General features: G+C 36.7%; 1 protein-coding gene across 6 annotated transcripts in view; it reads right to left on the bottom strand.

The window, feature by feature from the left end:
• Nucleotides 1-13194, bottom strand: part of CABIN1 (calcineurin binding protein 1) — a 117256-nt gene that overhangs the window by 76833 nt on the left and 27229 nt on the right. For 4 of the 6 annotated variants that reach the window (XM_064466669.1, XM_064466668.1, XM_064466674.1 and 1 more), the window contains 6 exons: nt 11857-12063; nt 11321-11466; nt 9131-9392; nt 7746-8006; nt 6932-7083; nt 6196-6374 (listed from right to left, as the gene is read on the bottom strand). In XM_064466669.1, the coding sequence (XP_064322739.1) occupies nt 6196-6374; nt 6932-7083; nt 7746-8006; nt 9131-9392; nt 11321-11466; nt 11857-12063 (1207 nt within the window). The remainder of the gene's footprint in view (nt 1-6195; nt 6375-6931; nt 7084-7745; nt 8007-9130; nt 9393-11320; nt 11467-11856; nt 12064-13194) is intronic. The other 2 variants (XM_064466671.1, XM_064466672.1) reach the window with 1 other exon arrangement.

Raw genomic sequence — 13194 nt, 5'->3', positions numbered from 1 at the left:
AGAGATTAGTAAAAAAAAAATTAATAATTATTGGAAGGATGTCATTGGGAGAAAAGAACTTGTACGTTCATTTGTACTGCCAAGAGCTTTATTGCATCACAGTGAGATCCTGACAGTCACTTGGATAACTAAGTAGCTATTGTTACTGAAACATATCTGTCATAGATAACAGAAAAATATCTATAGTCTATTTGACTTATTTGATGCTTAAGAGCATTTTAAGATTAATCTTACCCTGAATGAAATAGGTTTATGGGGTTCACTTCCACGCTTCCCTATTCCACGTTATTCCTCGATACCAGAAAAAGCCTTTGTCACTTTGCTCCATTAGCATTCAGGCACAACACCTGCACGCCTACTAATCAACAGTAAAAAGCTGTGTTACACTTTGGGGAATCTAAATGAGTATTTAAATTAAAAATGCAACAGGAAAAAAAGGCTCAATACTTCACTAGCCATGACCCTGTGCCAGCAACCTCCTATAGGCACCATAAGCCATAAGCATTGTCACCCAAACTGTGTCCACTCACAGGGCTGAAGGAGGGAAGAGAAGAGACGGTGATGTGTTAAAGCGTAAGTGACCTGAACTAGCAGACACACAATCCTAATGGCAGAGCTCTTACTGCTAAGTACGCTGACCAGGTAACATCCCTCATGGTACAAGCTTACATTATTTATTCTCAGGGGAGCTGCAGTACAACTTCATGGTGCCAATATGAACAAGGTACTCGCCTCTGCCTATTATTTACTATGCAGCTTGGTAATCCTGTTGTCTGCCCTACATCCTTTGAAACTTTCTGGAAATCAAAAGGATGAGGGAGAAGACCTCTGAAACACCTGCACGTGGGGGTAGACAACAGGCTCAGAGAGCCAACAGGGCACAACTCACTTTTTCTGAATAATACCTTTTTCTGTCTTAAATATCTGAAGGAAAAGTTATTACAAGGCGGCAACTGAAATGTGATAAACAATCAGCTACAAGTCAAAAATCAGAAACAAGTGGCACAGAAAGCTTCTCTAAAGAGCTACATACATATGCTAACTCAGTTTACAGTAAAGAAAAATCCTGATGCACTGTTCAGAGTTTACCGAATAACTATATTATTTTACAAAATAATCTTGTTTCATGCAATAAAGGTGGGTTGTTCACAGGCTGCGGATGTACAGACTCTCTTTGTCCTGCCTGCCCAGCACCTTATCTCCCCCTCTTCTCTTTACTTGTATACATGAGCATTTTTCTTTAGTGGTCTGTGGTCAGAAACATGATATATCACACAATTCTTATCCTTGAAACAGAATCCACCCATAACAGAAGACAATATTTAGTTCTGTGTCAAAAGGCACTTGCACATCATTAAAAACAAAAGAATTGCAGAGATTTGCATGGGAGCAGGTTAATTTCCTGAGGACAGGAAATCCTCTGAATGCTTAAAGGGAGTTCTCTTAGAACATGAGTCAAAGACAAGTGTTTAGGTTTTGTCTGGCTGCACTGAACACTGATTCAGTGTTTCAGTAACATGCAGTCCTGTGTTGCTGTTCTTCCATCCTTAAGTGCAGAGCAACATAGCTTCTCATCAATGTTTCATTTATTTAGTCAAGTCCTTTTTACAATAATCTCACACTAAATGTCAGTGTGATACTTTTACTAATCAGAGAGAGGTTAAATTGGGGAAAGCTAAAAATGGAGCATACTGCAATAAACTGGATCTGATTCATTATTCACGTGGTCCAGTATGCTGTCCCCATGAACATCCAGTACCATGTGCCAGAAAAGGATATGTACTGCAGACTGAAAGATTTCATTTTAAACTGCTGGAGAGACAGAATTTTGAAGGGTAAGATTTTAATGTTCAAAAATGCAACGTTGTTTTTATGCACAGAAATATCTACTCCATCTTAGAGGCTTATTTAGTTTGGCCTGAGTGACAACCTGGTGCAAAAAGTTTCTCACAGGTCACCTTTGTCTCATCAGGATGTTGAGAACCCCCATATACAAAAAACTGTGCATCTTCATAACATTTGCAGAATTACAGACCAACAAACTATGAAGTGAGACTTCTCCCACAGTACGAAGCAAGTAGCCTTTCCCACTGAGTTTATCATGCAGGTTTTGCCAATTATTAAAAGCAAGCCGTGACAGGTAAAAGCAGGAAGAGAATGCCTGGGGAACAGAGATTTGTATAAAGGTTAGAGGCAGCACGGGCAATATTGGTTGCAAAAGCAATTAGGCAAAGACAAACACAAAAAAGGATGATTATGTCTAACTACACAAAATGTACTACATGACATGGAAGAAGACTTAAACAATAAGACAATTTAACACTGCAATTGCAATGGATACTGAATACATCACCTGCGTACCACCACAATAATAGGGAATTGTATATCAACACAACAAAGGCATATTGCAACAAAAAAGACCTCACCACAACCTCCCAGTCCACTTTTTGGGAAACAGATTTATCATTCAGGGTTTTTTTTTTTAATTATTTTAATATTTTTACTGCCTTCTGAACTAACTTTAATGCTTGGCACAAAATTTAGGTAAATTTAAACTGCTTGAAGTCCATACTGTGATTGGTCTTTAATTACTACATACATCCAGCCTGTATAAAGCATGTCAATGGGCATATCTGTTCTGGTATGTAATGCTGGCCATTTAGCTGTGCAAATATGGTGACATCGCAGGTACCGATTGTCTTAGCCCCTACTGAGTTCCTGGTTTTTTCTTGTTACCTACTTTGCTCTTGGAAAATAAGAAGAGTCTAAACCTGAGGCTTCTGCTATCAAATGCAAGTTTTCATTTGGAGGGTTATAAAAAAGCAACAGGCAGAGGTGATGACAGGAAAGACAGGATTAACAGAAGGAAGAAAAAGATGTTGCTGAATGGAAGGACAAGAAAAGAGAAAGGAAGTTGCCTATTTTACACACATGACAGCAGCTAGCCAGCCAGCAAATAACAGCTGCCACTCAGCCATACTTCTGTCTCCTTGATGGAGATATATGCTAGCAGCTGCCATGAGGGAAAAGAAGTTTAGTTACTTTACAAGCTGTATTTATTGGTTCCTTTCTCCCTTTTCCATTAAACATATGACTTAAAACTAATATTACCAGCATTCAGCATTCACTGAATATAAAGCTTTCCAATGGTCTCAACTTTTAACAGTGATTTTGGCATGTCCTGGTCTTCTTTTTTTCTCCAGCAAAACGTGCTGGAGAGCTACAGAACTGTAAATGACACATTTAAACAGCATGTATCTGAAATAAGTCTGTCCTCACAGCTTGACCTATCTACAGATAAATGCTTGAAGATCAGAGTTCCAATATTTTCAAGAAAAGATGTGTGGCTGTACAGTAATTCTCTCTTGCCTGTAATGAGGTAGTTTGCTGCAGTAGAAGGCACATTGTTGGCTCTCTTGTTAAAAAAAAAAAGGAAATAAGCAAAGCCAAAGAAAACCCCTCCACAAACAACATAAAATTAATAGAAAAAAAAATAGGGTTCAGAAGGAATGACAAGGAATTCATCTAGTCCATTCCTTTTTCTGTCAGGATAAATTACATCTCCACTGTTCCTGACAGATGGCTGTATTGCCACTTTTTAAAGCTTTCCAGTGCTGAAGTGTTGCAGTGCTATACTATACCCAGGAGCATACTACGGTGTTTCACTTTTTTTTTTTTTTTTTTTAAAATAAATAGTATTTCCTAACACTGTACTCCAACACTGTTTTCTAATGTCCAGGCTGAAAATGCAATTTAAGTCTAATATCATCAGTACTGTCTCCCATGGACATGGAAATCCTGGGGGTTTGCCGCTAACTCTTTGTACAGCCTTCAACCGTATTTATTTTACACTGCTGTCATGTTTCCCCTCAGTCTTCTCCTCCCTAGACAAACCATCCCAATTCCTTCTCTCTTTCCTCACGGTCATGTTTTCTTCAAGGATAGCACATAAAAATGACCAAAAGAGGTCTCACAGATCAGTAATGATAAGAGGCCCCAACTAGCATATTTGCTTGTGGTAACATATGAAGAGAACTTTATAGGTAAGACTCTGTATAATGCTCAACAATATGATAAACAATACTGATACACGAGTAAGAGTAAATAAGAGTATTGTTAGGCCTCAAAGAATAAATATCTAGGCTGAATTTAGGCCAAATTATTCATTCTGTGAACAACAATATAGAGAGTTTCGTTTGCTGTCAGAATGGTAAAAAAATAATCTAAAGAGTGTCAGATGATGGATATTTTCTTGCTATTTTTAGGAGTAGTGCAATGGAAATGCAGGCACCAGTTTTCTTCAGTGATGCGATTATGTGTAAGATGTCAAGAGCATTTTACTTGAAAAGTATATATTTTAATACAAGCAAACTGCAAATGCATGCAGAGGAGCACAGTATATGTAATAATATAAAACTCAAAGACTTCTGAGCATTGCTCAGACTATTAGCTCTCCTTCCATCTGTAACAGCCCCAAGGCAAACATTACAGTTTCCTAGGGCTCTTCAATATGCTGTATCCAGAGTTTTGTTGTGCCAGCAACTTACAAAACATTATGAATGACACAGTACTTCGCAATTCTACTTGTCATCCTTCCTGAAGATGACACTAACTCAATTTCTTTCAGCAGCTGACATTTTGAATGGCTCTGACAGCAAAGCTTAGTCCTAGCTAGGCTAAGCTAGCAGATGCAAGAACTGCTACTTCAGCCCTGGCAGAGGTAGACATTCCCTAGCTTGCACGTTCAGGCTGTGCTAAGCAGCCAACTTTGCTCCCATCAGGCAATTAGCACACCGCAGTCCATAATATCTTACTTTGAGTGATGGTACTATCACCACATATTGGAATGTGTGTCTAACATATCTCCTGGAAACATTTCAACAGTCTTCAGGACCTAAGCAGATGTAGTCTTAGGCAGAACTGCTTCTCACAGCGACTATTAGTTAGGAAATATTTAAATATCTGCTCCCTTCTGTGTTTGATGTGTCAAAAGACATCAAAGGCTAATATAAAAGCCTGGTCACTACATAACCCATTCACACTAACACACTACATACGATATCAAAAGAGTCCAGTGAATTACTGAAACACAAGCATCAATAAAATGAACATTTCTCTATTCAATTTAGTGAAAGAGATGAAGGATTATGTGTTGGGGAAAAGGAATAAATAAGTTCACTTTGCAGAGTTTCCAGGCATATGAACATTTCTTTCAAAACTATGTCAACAAAGTTATTTACAAGTTACCATTCTTCAGAAAATGACAATAGGGAGCAGCCCACCCTCCAGAAATAAATTCATACCAAGCACAGTGTTTCTGTGGGGCCTGCCACATTCTACCAACACTAAGCTATACACTGCAGATATTTTACTCCTCCTTGAGTGCTGATACTCATAGATCCAGATGGATAAACAAATGGCAGGAAGAGTAGAAGCACAATAAAATTCCTAGCCAAATAATAATATCAGATTACTTAAATAGTAACTAATTTCTACTATATACATATATTGCAAAATCTTCAATAACACTGCGATACCATCCTACCTTCTGCATTTATAAGCCGATTATTTATTATATTACTTTATATTCTATTGAGATGAACTGCTAACCAGTCACTGTAAATGATAAAGAGAAATTAGAAGATGAAGTCTACTGGACTGTCATGCAAATTACTTCGTGCTGATACACAATATATTCAAAATAGCTGCCACCTGCCTCCTTCAAAAAAGGATAATACTGTTGTTTTGCCTTTTCAACAATTTGTCTTGTTTCAGCCACAGTTCAGATTTTAACCTGGTCATTTCACACTGGCACTGAAACGGTGTCCAGTCTTCTAAAGACTGAATCCACATCTTCCCTAAATAAGCTCTGACAGACATTTAGCTCTGGAGGAAAAAAGAAAAAAAAAAAATCACTGAAAATTCAGTCAGCTACATTGTCCTCCCATCAACATTCCCATTTTGACTAAGTGACAATGGTGGCAGGTGACAACTTTGAATTTTGTATTTAAAGCTCTGACTATACATTGATTCTATTTAAAGAACTGAACTTAAAACGGTAATGAGCTTCAATATTGCCCGTGTTACCACAGACCCATCACCCTCCTTGAAATGAGCAGTTTGATCATTCCTGGTCAAGCCCCCCTTGATTAAAGCACCTCCCTGTGCTGCCAGTATTGAGAACAGGGACTGTACCGTCCGGCGTTGCCTGCTGATGGGGTTTTTTACATTTGACGTAATCGTGGTCAACTGGAGTGGCTGTGTAAGGTGGGGATGTCAGACCTGGACCGGAGGATGAGGGGAGGGAAGTCCCAGGGCCTGGCACTGTTCCGGCTGAAGAGTGAGAGTCTTCATCAATCATGCAAGCTTTTTCCCTGGGAGGGGGAAGAAAAAAATGAAGTGTTAACATACTAGGGACATACACAAAGAACAAAAGGAGACTACACATTCTTACAACATTTCCAATACAGTAATCAAATCTTAATAACAAATTCTAAATGATGGATTTTTAGTAGAGGTTATATTCTTCCCTTGTCACTGGTCAATAGTAAAACATTCTTTATTTTGCAGTTGTTAATGAGACAAATTAAAAGGACTAAAGCCTCTTATCCTTTAAAATAAAGGTAATTTGCTTTTGCATTTGTTAACAGTTGATTTAAAAAATAATTAATAACTAAACAGGGGCTTCAAAATGGATCACAAGATCAAAATGGTTCTGTTTTGTTCCCTTCCAATCTACACTGTGCCGATTATTAAGAAGATCTCTGAGTAGCTTATAATCTTACTGCTCATGGTACCTGAAAACTGCAAACATTAGAATTAATTCTAATCACTTTGTTTTGTTTATATTTCATTCAGCTTCATTTTAATAGTTTGTTATACAGTTGTTTATAAATATGCCTTCAGAGGATGTCTGGAAATTAGCACTCACTTTTCTGCAACTTTTGGGGTGTTCTTCTCCTCACCCCTGGCAAATGGTCCCTCAGAAGCTTCTTTCATGAAACGAACTAGTATCTCTGCATCTACACCAGAGTCTGGTTTCCCCACAAGTTTCAAAATAGAAGCATGAAGCCGAAAGTATACCTAGAAAACACCAAGTCCATTTAGTCAGTAGAGAATTCATAGCTCTGCAACCTATTACAAATAGTCCCTTCTCTGTAGAAACTGCAGGAGTTAGTAAAGACAGTCATCTGTGACCTGAACTTACCTGAATAGGACTTTTCCTGCCTTTGGAGGTTGCTTGTAAATTACAAGATTTGAACACTGTAAAAATTTTATAACTGCAACTTATGGAATACAACAATGAAAGCAGACCAGGTCCCCTTGGAAGCAAGTCACTGCTGGGTATGTTCTAGAGCCATTATTTTTACCGGGCAACACAGTGAAAGCAAAGGTGTTATGACTTCCACCTCATGCATGAACTTACACTTTCATAGGTATGAGATGCTTGTGAAATCTATCCATGTTTGATTTTGATAAAAACTGACTAATGAACTGTACGCAGCAAATCCAGAAGTGGAATTTCTGCCTGTCTGCCCAATAGTGAGACTGTATACATTAACTGTCTTTAAAACAAAACCAGCCTGAATAACAGGCTCCATTTTATTCTCCAAGTTAGTTTTGGGAATGTTCCCAGATGCAGAGCACCATGTACATATGCCTAATAATATGAACTAATAATACCTGGTATTCCATTATCTGTAGAGAACAAGGTTTTCAAGCCTACGTATTTAATTTTGTTTTACCTCCAATGCTTCCATGGCAAGTTCTGGTGGATTATGGTAGTGAATCTTCTTTGGATATCGGGCAGCCTCCTCGTGCAGGTAGTGACCTGCCTGTTTGTAATGAAACAGATAGACAACAGGAGGTTGTTTCTGCTTCTCTGCAATCTTTCCCAGCATGTAGTGAATAAGCCACTCCTCTTCATCACCATCTCCCTCACAACGAGATGCTGACATAAAACACAATTTGGCTGTCTCCAACATACTGTCTCGACGCTCTTCCATCTGTGATCAAATGAAGAGTTGAGAATACATGAATTCACCATGGCTGGATGAAAAAGCCTAAAAATACATTCCTGCACATAAAAGTGCATAAACAAGGTACATCATCTAAAACATTTTCGACCTAAAAACCACAGAACATATCCAAGTGATCACATACATCCTGATGGCCCGCAGAAATGTGGTTTTGTTCATTCCAGTAACTACTGACACAACCAAAACAAAACAGTAAGACACAAGTGTAAGAATAGGCATATAAATATAAATCTGAAAATAAAACCCAAATACATGTCTGCAAAAAGTAATTTTGCCACTTTTTCAGAGCTGTAATTATCTTAACTCTTCAAAGAAAAAAAATTACTTGTTTTGTTCTGCAATTTAAGTCTGCTAGAGCCACTATGGACCACTATCATTTGTGAAGAAATGTATTTTATCTTGCTTGCAATGCATCTAATTTTGAGCTGAATATGGCAAGAATACCTTTTGCTTCGCTCTCTGCAACTCTTATCACTGTCAGAGAGTTTTTACAATTGCTCATTTTGGCTTAGCAATAAACTTCATAACAACTCTAACTTTTTCATCATCGTCATGCATAAAGAGCTAATGAATAACAACTTCTTCTATCAAAATTCTATCAATCTCCTCATCTTGACCTTTTGTTTACTTAAGTAAAGAGCCCAAAAACATAAAAAGAGGGGAGGATGTCTTTAGATACAAGAGACGACATATGGACGCAGATACCACAATGATTCCTGATCTTTTCACTATTTAAATATGTATACATTTCACCTTTTCCTGGAACCATTGTATGACACTTACAGAAAGGTAAAGGAAATATAAATCCCCTTTCCAGAAGGTTACAATAATTTTGTGTCACCTTCGAAAGATAATTCAAAGATCAGGGTCAAACTAATTTTACACAGGAAAAAGAAAGAAAAAAATCCTTTAAATACTGCTTGACACCAACAGCTTATATGAACGAATATTAGAATTTCCAATATTACTAAGTAACCATACAGTCTAATATGTGGTATACAGCATGTAAATATTTAATTTAAAAAGTTACTACATTAGAAAAGATAATTTAAAATATTTAAAATTTCATACTACTCTCCGTTAGATCCCACCTGCTGCACAACTTCAGGGGGGAGTTCTGATTTCCACTGTTTAAGTTGTCGAGATGCAAAAGAATGTAGGGCGTAGGAAATAGTGCCGTATTCTATCCACAAGGAGAGATTAGAGCTGTCAATCTCTAGGGCTCGCTTGAAGCAATTCAAGACAGGAGTAGAGTGCTTCCAGATTGGGCCATCACTTTTCAATTCGTTAGAATTCAACTTGTCCTGAATACGACTTGCTCGAGCCAGAGCCATTCCAGCCCATGAATCAAACCTACGCAAGCAAGAACATAACACATTAACAATTTCCTCCCTAAGCGTTACACTGAATGTCATAGACAAGATTCATTTTGTTGTATCCACAACTTTCTCATCCTTTCATCATATGCTCTCTGAAAACAGATTTCTGCACCTCCTCCTCCCCTGATAGTGGAACTGAGGCTGTATAGCCTAAATCATACTGATTTTATTTAAAATGGTTTCCTAATAAAACACTCTCTCCAGTAATTGTCACACATGAAAAGCAGATGAAACAATAAGGTTTATTTGCCCTGCAAAAATAGCATATCTATACTTCTAATGGCAGCACACCCATTGACTTCTTTTCTCATTAATGACACTGTCCTGTCCAAACATTGTCATCCTTTATTTCTGTAGGCCAGCAGACAGCCATTATGACATTTTGTCTTGTTGGACTGAACTGTGAATGGTCTTTATCATCATTTTCCAACATAAAAATCACATACCCCAAAATGCATTCATGTAGGGAAATCTGATGAAAAACGAAGATGGCTTACTGAGGGGACTGCTCAGGATCCAGTCCTGTGTTTATTATGTAATTGACAATACAGTCTGAAGACTAGTTTCCATATTCCATAAGCTCACATTAACATCTGGGGTTAATGGCTCTGGAAATTTTTAAATTTTACCTTGACTCTAACACCAAAGGAATAATCATAGTGTTCGCACATTTTTTTTTGGTAATTTCTTGCTGATTTCAATTGAAAACCCATTTCGGGATAAAGTGACCTCAACAGTCACATTCCTGAGAGGAAGGGAAGGGGAACTTTAATACAGACTTTTGAAGAAGTAACATATCATATGACTGAGGTAAAAATACTATGCTACCACCTAAAGCATCTTCCGTGCAACAAAATGTCACACTTTAAAGTAAAAATGCATTCCACTCATTTATTTATGAATTTAGGTTTTAAAGTATCAAAACTACAGAAAACTGGGGGAGGGGTGGTTGGTCATTTCTTTACCTGGCTTCAAACAGAAGTTTTAGCAATCTGCTAATCACAGCTCCCAGATTAGAAGATTCAATAACAATAAACTACAGCTATTTCCTCCGTAGATTTCACATGTAAAATTGCTCTGTGCCTTCACCTTCCCTTTTGCCTCTGTTATGTGACTAGATTTAGAAATAGTTTTCTTCTCTCAAATCTATCAAACTAGGGTTTCTGTCACTGACCCTGATCTATCAACTTCAAGGAGAATTAAAGTGATAGCTAACATCTAATATGCAAACCCTATATTTAAGCAGTAAATGTAAATATTATTATTTAATTTCATTTTAGAAGACTTATTCAAAACATGCTTTATTTTCAAGATGAGAGAACTTAATCTTGGTGGTATTTCAGTAAATTGTAAAATATCAAGAAACAAGGTGGTTTAGCTTAAATATCACTTCAATACTTTACTTGAGATTGTATTTTCTGAGTAGTTCTCTAGCAGCAAGATCGATACGTTTAGAAAGAGGTTGGCCTACCCAGTTAATCCACTAAAGAATGCTGTTTTTGCTGTAGCTATGCTATTAAACAGTGACATTTTTCATTCCTTGTCATGTATAAACCTGCCAAAACAAAAGGTAGAAAAGAGAGGTATTTGTTTGCTGCTTCCCCTTCCCAGTTATTCTTGATTTTAATTTAGCTTCCCTGCCCTTTCATTTTCTGGTTTTAATTTCAAAACAATAAAATATTTAACACTAGGTTTTGGGTTTTGTTTGTTGTGCTGGTTTAGAGATGCCCTTAATTATACAATCAACCTATGATAATGGATTGCAAGCAGGTTTTTTAATTTGTTTCTTTTTTTTTTTTTTTAACTCCTGAAACCAAAATAAATGTCTTTTGTTGTCAGCTTTTCAATACTGAAAGAAGTGAGAAGAATGAATGATGCACAGCAGGATTCAATAATACTAACCTGTTTGGACAAATACAAATGTCATGCATGTAAAATTTAATGGCCTTAGACTGTTCTTTATTCTTGAAATGATAGTCAGCCAGAAGATAGTACAACTCAGTCACAACTGGTGGAGAATAGTCTGCACCATCCGGGAGAGACGGTACCTGAAAATATTTTTTTTAAAAAAAAGGTTAATGTTAAATAATATGATCATATTAAATGAGCTGCACACTTGCTTCTTTCTTGTAGTGAAAGTAGCCTTTTCGTCACAGAATATGAAGGTATTGAATACGAAGAGATATTCCACAGATACACAGAGCATTTACAAACACTAATGAACATCTCATACTGACTACATATTAATCAATATTATATCTTGCCATTCCAAGACTAAAAGCTTTGGTGTTGTCATTCTTACTTCATTTAAAAGCAATTACCTGAGGAAACACAACATCATGGAATAAATAATTCCCCTATCTTAAAGTTAACATAAAAATAACAACAATAATTTTTTCTCCTTTCAATGTTTTTGTTTTTAAAGCAATTAATTATACCTTGCTGCATGTTCCTTCAATATAGGCAGATACAGTATCTAGGCTCAGCATAGGCTTGCCTGTTCGAGGAACAATTGTAGCAGTCTTCTTTAAAAGGTTGGCCAAATCAGCAGACACAGTACTGGTTTTGTAACTATCAAATTCTGGAAGAGTTTTAGGCTTAAAATATTCAAACATGAACAAAGCATCTTCCCATGTTAGATCAACCTGAAGAGGGAGGTAGACAAGAGGGGAAAAAAATTATCACAAATTCAAAAATTCAGAAGAGTACTAATGATAAGTTTCTATGGCTTTTCTAATTTTTAAGAATATACATATTACTCTAGTAGGAAATAAATTAAACCTCCCAAGAACAGAACAACTGAAAGTGTGACTAATTTATGCTGCTCACAAATATAGGCTACTGCTCACTGATTTCACTGATTTAAAAGACTACGGTATTGGGCTGTAACTTAGCGTATATCACTGAAAAATAAAGTCATTCTACTTGCTTAGAAGAGTTGCTTAGCAAAGTTGTTTATAAGCAAGAATCAATTGCAAGCATCCTCAGTGATGCTAAGATCATGTGTAAGATATGGAGGAGAAAAGCTTTACACCTTCAATTTCAAACTCAGGTAAGAATAATGAACGAAATGGGAATAAGACAAAATTCTGAGACTCAAAATCTTCAAACTCTCTATAGAAATGTACTTTCAGTATTTATTCCTCTTTTTTTCCATCACTTTTCTTTCTTGAAAAGTTAAAAAGAAAAAAAATTAGTTCTCTTCTGCTAGAGTAAGTTTGTCTCTTTTTATTGTTCATATTATTCTTTACAGTCAATTTTATTTCTGTACTGAAAACAGGGACGTCGCATTACTAAAAATCAATTTGTCAATGATTTCAAGAAGAATTTTTTAACAGATTTGCTTGGGGGGGGCAGAGCGTAATCTCCTTATACTTCCCTTTTTCTTAGTTATTCCCATTTTCTCATGATCTTAATTTTCTAACAAGTAAGTTTAAAAGCCAGAATTCACAAATATTCAATGAGTAATAACATAACAGTACTTCTGTACTTAAAAAGGTCTGTTCAAAGCAGCCAGACAACTGTTTTGCTTGTATGAAACCGTTTTTCATTTATAATTTTATGATCACTTGGCATTTGGTAAATGCAAAAATCATCTAAGGTTTTTGAACAAAATCAATGATGTCTCAAGGCAGAGGACTGCTGACCTGCTTTTTCTGTGTCTTCCTTAATACCACAACCCTCCTCCCAAGGCCCCTCTTCCTCAATCCCTCTTCCCTTGTAGTTGGTCTTCTCCCAAACTCAACTGAATTTCACACATTTCTCATAAACAGCTA

Source organism: Phalacrocorax carbo, chromosome 15 (genome assembly GCF_963921805.1).
Source record: "Phalacrocorax carbo chromosome 15, bPhaCar2.1, whole genome shotgun sequence".
In the NCBI taxonomy this organism is placed as follows: domain Eukaryota; kingdom Metazoa; phylum Chordata; class Aves; order Suliformes; family Phalacrocoracidae; genus Phalacrocorax; species Phalacrocorax carbo.
This window is presented reverse-complemented; position numbering and strand designations above follow the sequence as displayed.